This window comes from Lepus europaeus, chromosome 3, assembly GCF_033115175.1.
Source record: "Lepus europaeus isolate LE1 chromosome 3, mLepTim1.pri, whole genome shotgun sequence".
Classification (NCBI taxonomy): Eukaryota; Metazoa; Chordata; class Mammalia; order Lagomorpha; family Leporidae; genus Lepus; species Lepus europaeus.
The window spans coordinates 122,680,295-122,692,912 of record NC_084829.1 but is presented as its reverse complement, the minus strand read 5'-3'; the positions used below and the strand labels follow the sequence as shown (position 1 = coordinate 122,692,912).

Below are 12,618 nucleotides of genomic sequence, written 5' to 3'. Positions count from 1 at the left end.
CAGAAGAGATTTTCCACAACACAAATAGAAAACAAAACAAGTTAAAATGAAGTGAACAGCAGTGCTGAGATAAAGTAAGATTAATAGACTAATAGTTCAACTGAGGCTTTTCTTGTGATTTTGAACACTATGTTTTAACAAGTATATACTTCAGAGAATTTTCTAGATCATGTGTTAGGATTTCAGGGTCGAATATAAACAAATACAATCCAATGACCTCCATGTTCACTTCCTATATTCCTAATTTTTGCATATTTTTTAATTGTAAAGTTTAATGAGCCAATTTTTATTCTTTCCAGATCTAACTTTTGAAAAGTCTTTCTTACTTAGAAAGCATAAAGGAATTTTCTCTGATAAGCTACTTCAACTGAGGCACTAAAAAGTAGTCTATACTTTGCTCTCAATTATGAGTTCTTCTCAATAAAGCTTTATTTTTCCAAATCATTTTGGTTTGTTGTTTATCTTTGTATCCGATTGCAAGGAACCTTGGGATTTCTAAATGGCAGTTACAGCAGTTACTGTTTTAAGATCCAAGTAAAAGAACACTTTCTACTCCACTTGACTAGTCTAGAACTTTACATGTAGTAAACTTAAGTGTTCTATATTATGCAAAGGTTTTTATATCATTTCATGTATAGAAAATGCATGTACATAATTAATTTGTGTCTATAAGCTAAGAGACAGAAGACACTGAAGAAGTAACCCAAAAATTGCAGTTTTTCTCAAATACTCCCAGTACTTGAGAAAGTATAGAACTCGTAGGAAATAGTTATTTATTCCCAATTATGCCTCTTTTTGCCATTCCACAGTAAGTAAGTAAGTAAGTAAACAAATAAATAAATAAATTTAAAAAATCACACTTAATGAGAAAATGCAGTATGGTCTTAAAAATGTTTGTTTTATTTTATTATTTTTTTGGTGGCAACCAGAGTCATCAAAAGTTCTCTCATTACCTCCTGAATCTTTATACATTTTGAAACTCACTGTGGATGAGAGTATCTTGTTCATAGCCAAATACAGTATATATCTCACTGGTTGTTTATCATAATGGCAGACAGGGCAGCAGGGTGATCCCCTATGAAAGAACATTTTGATCTATTAAAATTCACAAGGAGTAGTGATCAGTATAAGCAAGCAGTGGAGGCAAGTTGACTTAATGCAACCTTTAATAGAGCAAACTTTCATGGATTATCATTGACTTACATAGACTAGCTCAGCTACTAGAGACCTAGTTTCATTAATGTCCACGTAGGTAAACCTTTGATAAGTCTATCTGTGCTGATGGTAGCAAAATGGAAATTGTGAGGCCATATCAAAATGCTGAAGAGAGAAAATTTTTTTCCATAAAAGTAATTTTATTTAAATGAGTAGCTCACAGGAGAAAAAAAATAAGATAACAAGCAGAGAAAGGGAAAAGTGGGAGAAGCAGGAGTAGCCTGTGCTGTCTTCTGGTCTTAAGAGCCTGTTTCTCACCTTCTTTTTTTTCCCCAAAGAAACCTTTTTATATTAAGGAATACAAACTTCATGCATTTCATAAGTACAACTTTAGGAATATAGTGATTCTTCCCACCGGTGCCCATGTGGAATACCAGCAATGCAGGTGGTAGCTTTACTGGCCACACCAGAATGTGGCCCTTTTTCTTTTTACTATTTGTTGAATTCTTTAATAAACTGAAAGTATGTCATTGTAACAATTAAGAAAGAGTAAGAAAAGAAGGAGGGAGGGTGGAAGCTTGGGTAGGGGAGAAGGTAAGGTGGGAAGTATCACTATGCTCTTATATCTGTATATATGAAATACATGAAATTTGTTCACCTTACGTAAATAAAAAATTGAAAAAAATTCTAGTCAAATATGCTAATTTCTCAGTGTACAATAAGATTTATCAACTCATAGATGAGTTTTGTAAAACTTATTACTTAAAAAGCACATTTATTGCTTAGGATAATTTTTTGTCTTCTTTTTCCTTCCATTATATATAATATGGACTTAGTGATTGGAAAATTGAAAGCAATATCAATCACTAGAAATTTAGTATTCTTGCTCTGTAATCTCATTTTAAGTTTTTACTGAACAACAGTTTGAAATTGAGAGTTTTTTTTCCTTCTAAGTTAGTTTTATTTGGGCCTTGACCCATGAAATACTAGATATTATTTCTTCAGTTAATGGGAGGGAGTAATTATTAAAGCGGTGAATGGAGACATAAAGAGCTGTGCTATGTTCAAATTGAAAGTGCTGCAGAGGCGTCGCGGCTCACTAGGCTAATCCTCCGCCTTGCGGCACCGGCGCACCGGGTTCTAGTCCCGGTCGGGGCACCGATCCTGTCCCGGTTGCCCCTCTTCCAGGCCAGCTCTCTGCTGTGGCCAGGGAGTGCAGTGGAGGATGGCCCAAGTGCTTGGGCCCTGCACCCCATGGGAGACCAGGAGAAGCACCTGGTTCCTGTCATCGGATCAGCGCGCTGCGCTGTCCGCAGTGCGCCTACCGCGGCGGCCATTGGAGGGTGAACCAACGGCAAAAGGAAGACCTTTCTCTCTGTCTCTCTCTCACTGTCCACTCTGCCTGTCAAAAAAATAAAAATAATAAAAAAAAAAAGAAAGAAAGAAAGAAAGTGCTGCAGAGTCATTGAATGGAGCTGTCTTTGGGGGCAAAATGAAGAAAGCTCTGTTATTAGTCTCTTCTAGACACACATAGTGCTCCAGGAAGCTACTTCAAGGATTTTCAGCTTTCATTCTTACTGGTGGACCTAATGTGGGATACTTCTGTTTACCAGCAAACAGTTATACAGTCAGTTCTCCAGACTCATGGGTTCTGCATTCAGAGACTGCATTCAGAGACCGAGTAGATCAAAATTATTTTAGTGGTAGGTGATGTGGCTTAGAGAGTTAAGTTGCGGCAACCCATGTCAGATTGCTAGTTCATGTCCGGACTACATGGCTTCTGATCCAGCTTCCTACTAATGTGGCCGGAAAGGCAGTGGGTGATCGCCCAGGTGCTTGGGTCCCTGATACTCATGTGGGAGAACCAGAAAGGTTTCCTGGGTCCTGGCTTGGCCTGTCCCAGATGTTTGATGACTGAATCAGTGTACGGAATGTCTCTCTCTCTCTCTCTCTCTCTCTCTCTCTCTCACTCTCTCTCACTCTCTCCTGCCCCCACCCCATTATTTCCCTGATACTCTGAATTTTCAAGAAAGAAAGAAAGAAAGGAAGGAAGGAAGAGAGAGAGAGAGAGATTAAGGGAGGAAGAAAGAAAAGGAAAGAAGGAAAGAAGGAAGGAAGGGAAGGGAGGAAAAAAGAGAGGGAGAGAGGGAGGGAGCGAAGAAGGGAGGAAGGAAGGAAAGAAGGGAGAAATATTTTAAAACTGGAAAACATATTGTCTATATTAAATATGCACTTTCTGTCACTGTTACCTAAATAATACAGCATAATAAGTGTATACATACCATTTACATTGTATTCAGTTTTATGAGTAAACTAAAGATGAAGTGTAGGAGAAAAGGTGTGTAGTTTTTTTTTTTTTTTTTTTTTTTTTTCTTTTTGACAGGCAGAGTGGACAGTAGAGAGAGAGAGACAGAGAGAAAGGTCTTCCTTTTTGCCGTTGGTTCATCCTCCAATGGCCGCCGCGGTTGGCGAGCTGCGGCCGGCGCACCGCGCTGTTCCGATGGCAGGAGCCAGGTACTTATCCTGGTCTCCCATGGGGTGCAGGGCCCAAGCACTTGGGCCATACTCCACTGCACTCCCTGGCCACAGCAGAGAGCTGGCCTGGAAGAGGGGCAACCGGGACAGGATCGGTGCCCTGACCGGGACTAGAACCCGGTGTACCGGCGCCGCAAGGCGGAGGATTAGCCTGTTGAGCCGCGGCGCCGGCCAAAAGGTGTGTAGTTTCTATGTAAACACTATGCAATTTTGTATAAGGTACTGGATCACTCTTAAATTTTAATTCTACAGAACCAACCCCCTGTGGATACCTAAAAACAACTATTTTTTCAAGAAAGCCTCACTTCTTGGAAAAGACATCAGACTATTTGTCACAAGCCCCTAGTCCACTCCTAGTTGAGGCACCTGTGAAGGACTGTGACTGTTACCTGGAATTATAGCCTCTTTGGTGATTTAAGCATACTTACTAATTTATTAATGTAGCTGATTAATGAATACTTTCTATTGTGCCAGGAATTGTGGCAGCAAATATATACAGACCTAACCTAGAGGTGGTCATTTTCTGTGGAAGCAACTCAACTGTCCACTCTTCCAGCACAAATTTTAGAATAAGAGATGTGGTTTATATTATGATCTATGATAGAACAATCCAAATTCGATTCTGACAATAAAATGCCACAAAACTGGAAGATGAAACAAGCATTTTTTTAGGTTGAATATGAAAGTACTCTAGGAGATAAGTGTAGTCAACTCTCAATTGTTTAAGCATTGGTTATAGTTTATGATTATCAATGACCTTTAATTCTCCTTCTTCTTCCAGCCACCAGCTACTAAATATTTCTCTGCTCATTAACACCTGTCTGGGAGTGGGAAGGTGAAATGCTAATCAGCCAATTTGGCTAATTGTTAGCTACTGCTATGATTTTTTTTTTTTTAAATTATGGTAGGGAAAGGTTGAAATCCTTTCCAAAAGGGACAGCTATGAATACACTTTATGTCACGCTCCCTTTTTTTTATTTCATTACATACACAAATTCAGGTATTTTGTATTCAATAAGGTACTAAAGAAATGAAAATCTACTAATTTATCTATTCTCAAGTATCATAGCATAACTTCATATTACATATTACTTATTGTCCAGGATTTAGGCAATCTTAATCTCCTACAACATGACTACTTTAGAAGCAAGCTTCAGGGCTTAATAGTCACAAGTTTAAGTATAGCTTATGTAAATAACTGCATCTGTTAAGTGGATTTGGGGCAATAGGGAATCAACTGTGAGAAAATTACTTACAACTTCCCTCTCCTTTGCCTCTGTTAGACATTATAGGACCCTCCCCCAGCCAAATAAGGGAGCAAGGAATGCTCTCAGCACCAAGGGCACTAAGAATAAATCTGAGCTATCATGGATAAGATTACTTTCAACTCTTTATTTCGTGTTTTCTGACACAGACCTCAAGATCTGTAATTATCTTAGAAGAACTGTGGGGGCTTAGACAGTACTTTTTAGTTTTTGTTCCTTGGGCTTCTTGTGAGTGTGTGTGTGTGTATGTGTGTGTGTCTGGCACTGGCAAACTGGTAGGGTGTTTGTGTGTGTGTGATTCTCTAAAGTGCCAAAAAAAAAAAAAAAAAAAAAAAGTGCTGAAGAGTCCCAGGGAGATGAGGCTATTTTTGTTTGAAGCTGATACTTCTAGCTGAGCCACAAGTGCAGCCTGGAAAGGGCTTAAGGTTGTTTCCAGGGGGAGAACTCTGCAGCGAAGAGGCAAAGTTCAACAGGACAACAAAGAAGCTGCAGAAACAGCCAGGAAAACGAAGAGCCCTCACGTTTTAACACAGAGACCCCTACCAGAGTTCTCTAAGATATTCTGCCAGGTACAACTTGACGGAAACTTTCCACCTGACTTTTACTTCCTACCACCACCATGACTGAGATCACTGCTGAAGGTATTGCTGCTATTTTCTAGTAGTATCAAATAGGGGAAAATGTGTAAACTGACTGTGCTGTCTATGTGCCCATTTAAAATGTTGCTTTTATGCAATTGTCTTATTCAATAATTATGTATAAGACTGGAGACATGGATTTGGAAACCAAGGGCCAGTGTGATTTGAACACTGGGGGACTGAAAAGGAATTTCTCTAAAATTTTGCATGGGAAAACTGTTCTCTGCTTTAACCAATGTCCTCACTGATAAACTGTTGTCTCCCACACCTCTATAAATAGCTATGGTCATGTAACATGATGGCTGATACCATATCTAGCAAAAATAACAAGGCTTGCAATGATGGAGACATGATTACTTAAAAATATTACTTTTAATGTTCAAATCAAATGCACCAAATGATTTGATGCACTTTTTCTTTATATTTTGGAATGGAGATCTTAAACTCATTTTTATATTCAAATGTCTATATAAATACACACATACATTTGTAATATTTACATACAACTTAGTGCTCACTAAACTTTTATCTACCTTACATTGGATGGCTACCCAGAGATAAAGCTTAAAATTCCTCAAATTTATGATTGATCAATATTATTTTTAAAATAAAGCAATTATGTGTTAGAATTTTGGCTCTTTTCATCAATCAATTTATCTTTTCCCTCTAAATGGTGAATTCCATCCATACATTAAAATATTTCTGTTTCAATGCTTATACTGAAAAATTACAAGCTACAACTAAAACATGTAATTTGTATTACTTAACTATGTAGTAAGTTCTATACACACACATGCACAAATATTTGTATTTTTTTCTTAGAATAGAGAAACCCTTAAAAGCTACTGCATTTTGAATACAATCTTGCTCTAGTTGGAGTAGCAATTTGGGAGATGGATCTAAAATTTTCTTCTGACAGCTGTAAGAAAATCAGACAGGTGGTGCTCTTGACAGCTTCCAACTTGAATGCTGCGCTGGTTTGTTTTGAATCTGACAACTGAAAAATAGAATATCTGATTTTTGTCTTTTTTGGATAGAAATTAATATGGGCACGTAATTTCTGTTAGAGTTTTCAATCAAAATTGATAAAAATTACTTGTACTTTCCAAAGAGAAATTCAGTCTGGTACCACAAAGTAATAACAGAAATTATTTAGAGAGTTCTCTGTATTAGCTGTTTTGTTCAGAACACTGTGTGTAGTTATTTAGACCTCACACAATTCAATAAAGTAGCATTATTATCTCCATTTTATAGAAAAAGATAGTGTAATCAGATGTTCTGTGAGTTGCTCAAGACCATAATATTGCCAAGAGTCAAAGCCAGCGCTCTTAAATCTAGTTTTTTTTTTCTTTTCTGTAAGAGGATATCTGGTTTACTCTTTACCAATTTTAGTTCAGAATTTAACTAAGTATAAATAGCCTTTTTCCCCTATTCCTTAGATATACTGTATCACATGACCTTTAGTTTGTCTTAAAGAGAGCTGCCCATAAAAATACTTGCTTAGGCCTGCATAAGTTATTAAGATATCTATGCATAATGTTCTCTACCTCTGTTCCAGATGTGGACTGCCACTTGATTCAGGAGGTCAGTTGGCTAAACCATTTTGACTTGCCTATGGATTATACTATTCAGACCTTTTGCTTTATTCATAAAGCTTTTATAGGAAAATTCTGATCATGAAATAGAAATCTTATCTCTGCCTTATCCCTGTGGAGAGTATAAGGGATCTTGGAATACCTTTTAGCATTACTCATAAAAATAACTGATTTAGTAATAAATTAAAAAAGAAAAAGCACCACCTGATTCCTAAGTGATGATCCTTTGCCATTCTATGGTCTTAACAGTTCACAGAATCTTTGTCATTTCAATATCCCTTAAGCATCATCTGCATTTCTGGAATGTTTTTAAATAATGTTTCTCAAATACTATTAAATTGATACACACAAAAAAAAATAGCTTTTCTTTTAGGGTTAGTTCTACAGACATTTTCTGTGGTTATTCAAAGATTCTTACACACTGCTTTACTATAAGCTTTTCATTTTGTCATTGGGACTCTCACTTTTTTGTGTCATTTTGTACAAGGCCTTTGTGTAAGTTATTCCCTCAGACAGGAATAGTCTTTTCTTCCAATGGTTACATTTCTTTTACAGCCTCTTTTGGATACATCACTGAAATATAAGCAACTACCTTAAGAGTCTTATGCCATGTACCAATTACCCTGCCCAAACACTTATCACAAACAAAGCATTCTAAAAAACAACCAGAGCTCTTAACTTAGAGAGCTCTAGTCCACTGTTCTTACATCAAGTTTTGGATTAGATGACTTTCCCATGGTCATGGATAATAGAGGAGAGAGGATCATAGGGAATAAATGACTCTGTAATAGTCATTGATAATTACAGAAGGTCAGAGGATACAATTCATGGCTTCTTTCTTTTTCCCTAGTGCTTACTCAACCGCAGTCCATGGCATGTCTTTCAGTCAACCTTACCAAGTTCGTATATATTTCCACTGCATGCAAAGTGGATTATTTCATCTCATGAGACAAAGGAAACAATGCTAGAAATAGAATTGTACCTCAGGTACAAAGTAATAGTTAAATTAGTACTGGGGCAAAGTTAAATTCCAAAGAATTTGAGGGAAACAACATCTTTGATTATGGTAATGATCAATTGACTAAATATAGTGACAAGAATAAAAACTCATGTTCCTTCTGAGAACATAAAATGTCAAGCACCAAATCAAACTTGTTAAGTACTAATGTAATCATTTGGACAACCAAATGGGATAAATCATTTTTGTTTCTATTTATAGAATAAGAAGGTAAGGTTTAGAAAGATTATAGGATATGCCCAAATTCACAGCTATATGTGGCATAGCTAGAATTGACATCCAGACACACACATCAGACCTATGTGTCTGAACACAGGTTCACATTAACTATTTCCTCTTGCAATGATATTGATGGTTATCTGAAAATTAATTCTGTGCTCACTGGGGGCCAACACTAGTTCCATGCTACAATGCATTAGTTGGGTTAGGCCCCAGACTGGATTAGAATCCAATAGCACTCAGGTTTAGGGCTATAAATAGCCTGGTTTGGTTTTCCAGAGGGTGAGTTATTCCTAGGCTAGAGCCAAAGTTAATCTTCCTTCTGATGGCCACAAAAACTTTCAACCACCAATTGCAACAACGATTGAATGAAAAATAGCAATATGCAAAACACTTAATGAGTATTTTTGATAATGAAGCAAAGACTTGTTAATTGTTAAAAGTTTTTTGAAAACATAGTAGAAACTTTTTAAAAAGCTAGTAAAATATGTAATGCTTTCAAATCTCCAATTGATATAGTCATATTATGCTTCATTACAATATTTATAGAATTGTGTTTTCTAAGAATAAGAACCTCCAAATAAATCTTTTGTTTTAAAAAGAGAACCTCAAGGGTCCAGCACAGTGGCACACTAGGTTAATCCTCCTCCTGAGGCACTGGCATCCCAAATGGGTGCCGGGTTCTCGTCCCAGTTGCTCCTCTTCCAGTCCAGCTCTCTGGTATGGCCTGGGAAGGCAGTGGAGGATGGCCCAAGTGCTTGGGCCCTGCACCCACATGGGAGACCAGGAGGAAGCACCTGGCTCCTGGCTTCGGATCAGCGCAGCACCGGCCGTTGCGGCCATTTGGGGAGTGAACCAATGGAAGGAAGACCTTTCTCTCTCTCTCTCTCTCTCTCTCTCTCTCTCTCTCTCTCTCTCTTACTTTCTATAACTCTACCTGTTAAATAAATAAATAAATAAAAATCTTAAAAAAGAACCTCCAAATACAAAAATAAAAATTTGTATGTAATGAAATAAGTGATAGGAATTCCATGTTATTAGTATTTATTAGAACCCTTAGATAAAGGACGCTTCATTTAAAAAGCTAGAAGAGCTTTGTTAAACACTCAGCTTTTAAACTATTATGTAAACTGAGGGTTTAGGAGAAGGGTTACTATACTATGTGTGGATTTTTTTTTAAATTTTATTTGACAGGTAGAGTTATAGACAGTGAGAGAGAGACAGAGAGAAAGGTCTTCCTTCCGTTGGTTCACTCCCCTGATGGCCGCTATGGCCGGCACTGCGCCGATCCGAAGCCAGGAGCCAGGTGCTTCCTCCCAGTCTCCCATGTGGGTGCAGGGGCCCAGCCACTTGGGCCATTCTCCACTGCCCTCCTGGGCCACAGCAGAGAGCTGGACTGGAAGAGGAGCAACTGGGACTAGTACCCGTTGCCCCAACCTGAACTAGAACCCGGGGTGCCAGCGCCTCAGGTGGAGGATTAGCCAAGTGAGCCATAGCACTGACCGGAATTCTTTTCTTACTATTAGCTGAATTTTTTTCACTGCTCTGAAAAATTCAAAACCAAGAGAGGATTTGATACTCAAAATTTACAGAAAATTATCCATTATTTTTTCTCACTACACTACTCCTACAGACTCTGCCGCATGAGAGCACCCATTGTGATTCCCAATAAAGATTAAGAATTCATATCCAGACTACTTAACAACTAAGCACACCAGCTATATCACCTACAATAACAGACAGTACAGCGAGAAGCAGGAGATCTTCACCTCCATGTTTACTTAGTCAAAGCCAGGAGTGGCTATTCTAAGTGAGTATGACCTGTTGGTGGAGGGGGAGGTACCAGGCAGTTTAAACACTAATCACTTTTAGGTTATGTTTTCTGTTCTCCTGATGAATAAAATCAATATTCCACATACAGTATATCATTTTAAGTTCTAGGAACACTTTTCAAAATTGACACTGAAAATCCAGAACATTTGGAAGAGCGGGCCTATGACAAATCTAATTAATTGCAAATATTTGTACATGACTTCACTCAGGAGATGATTGTTCCATTATGTAGCACTTGAGAGCAATGGACAAACTTCTGGAAGTACACAAAAACACGACTTTGGACTCAAAAATTTTTTAAAAAGAAAGAAAAAAAATAGAAATTTAAAAAAGGAAACTAATACAGCCCCCAAGTTTCAAAAAGTAGAGAAATAAGGAATGTGCAAGAAAGGGCACTTTAGTATGTAGTTAGCAAAATCCAGGCTAGGAGTATTGTTATAGTACAAATAATTTAGATCCTTCAAATAACACAAATAGATTCCAAGGAAATATATAGACTAAAAGAAATGTACCGAAAGAGAAATCCATCATAATGCATAGCATTATTGGAAGACAATTCAGACAACTTTAAAATATTCCAATGACATAACTGGAAACTTGACAGAGATGATATTAATGAATTGTTATTGCATTTTTAGTGGGATAACTGTGTTGCAATTATGTTTTTAAACACTTTATTATCTAGGGAAGCATAGTAAAAAAATATATGATTGGAGATGACCTGATACCTGAAATTTAGTTGTAATACATGAAAGGGGAAAGTAGATAGGATATAAGTAGATATGATTGGCTATTAACTGATTACTATGGAGCTCATGATAGGTACATAGGGTTATATTATAATATTCTTTTTAATGTTAAAATGACTCATAATAAAAATTCTTAAGTAACTATGTTATCTTAACATAGTTGATGTTTTTAGTAAAATAAGTAACTTTTAATAAGAATTGACTTTTTATAGCACATATGGCTCAGTGAATCCACTGGACACAAAATTTATTTGCACAAATTACTTCTCTAAATTGAACAATCTTCTGTTCTTAAATAAAAGCTGAATCTTTTAGGTAAACTGGTTCAGAGATTTATATTTTGTTCATAACAGCAGTCTAGGAAATAATTATTATAAAATAATTCATTATAATGTAGGAATCTAGAGGTCTGCTTCATATCATTTTTCAGAATTATTAATGATATTAAATAGAGATGTTTATTATCAATAGTTAATTTTTGTGGTGGTTCTTCCATAAACCTGAGATCAATAAAAAAAAAAAAAACTTGATGTAAAAATAGTTCTGAAATGTGCTATGTCAAGAAATATTGTGCTTCTTAATAGGGTACTAAGTACCAAATTCTTGCATGAATATCTTTTTAAAATATCATAGAAATTCTGAAAGACAGATGCCACATAAATTTCATAGGGTTGATTCTAAACTGTTTCAGTATTCTTTACTGCTCGTGTTGAACTTAGAAAAAGAAAGAAATGCAGATGTGAAAATCAGTGGGATAAATTTTGCTGAAAATCAGAAAAAAACAGTACAGAGCTGAGTGAAGACAACTTTAAGAAATTGAAGAGACTGTGATAAAGTAGAAGATGCACAGAACTTTAAGTCAGAAATTGGGGTTCAAGGGCTAGTTCCACTACTTAACTTTATGTGGTGGGGAGGGCAGGAGGGACTCTTACTGCTCAGGATAATTACCAGATGAATCTTGGTTACTTGTGAAGAATGTGGCCAGAGGAATATTTTCAACTTTTCAGTAAGTTGTTGACAAATTGATGACAAATTAAGTTTATGCCTTGTTAATTGGCCTTGCAAGCATCTATTGTACAAAGTCTGTATTGAAAGTGAGCAGGAAATACATCTCTTCGATGCCATCCCTACCTGGATTCCACTGAGAAGCTTTCCCTGGTAGCTAGTTATTATTTATAGCAATGACTCTTCCTTCCTTCCACCCAGGAAGGACACAGTACCCCTGGAAAATGTGCTGTTTATCAGCTTAAATGCTTCTTAGTGTTTTGTTTTGTTTTGTTTTCCTCTTTATGTTTGGTCATCTTTGTGCCTGTAATTTAAAAACCACACTATCTTTACAATGCAGAAATGAATAGAGGCTATTCAGCTGTTATAAAAAGGCTTAGAAATCCTTAGAGACTTATTGCCTCTGATGCTATTTGCATTAATTTTTAATCAGTTAACAATATTTAATATGAGAGAAACATAAAGCAGTGCAACTAAGCAATTTTAGAATAATTTACATTGACCTTTGGGTTGGATGTATCTATTTGAAAGTAAAATGCATAGATGGTTAAGATTTCCCCATTAAGCTATTTTGTAGTAATGTTTAGTTGGAGCTTAATGCCAGTA

General features: G+C 36.7%; 1 protein-coding gene across 3 annotated transcripts in view; it reads left to right on the top strand.

The window, feature by feature from the left end:
- Window positions 1-5,406: 5,406 nt before the first annotated feature.
- TRDN (triadin) overlaps window positions 5,407-12,618 on the top strand; it is a 147,116-nt gene continuing 139,904 nt past the window's right edge. For all 3 annotated transcript variants that reach the window (XM_062186708.1, XM_062186709.1, XM_062186710.1), the window contains exon 1: window positions 5,407-5,596. In XM_062186708.1, the coding sequence (XP_062042692.1) occupies window positions 5,575-5,596 (22 nt within the window). In that variant the 5' untranslated portion in view covers window positions 5,407-5,574. The remainder of the gene's footprint in view (window positions 5,597-12,618) is intronic.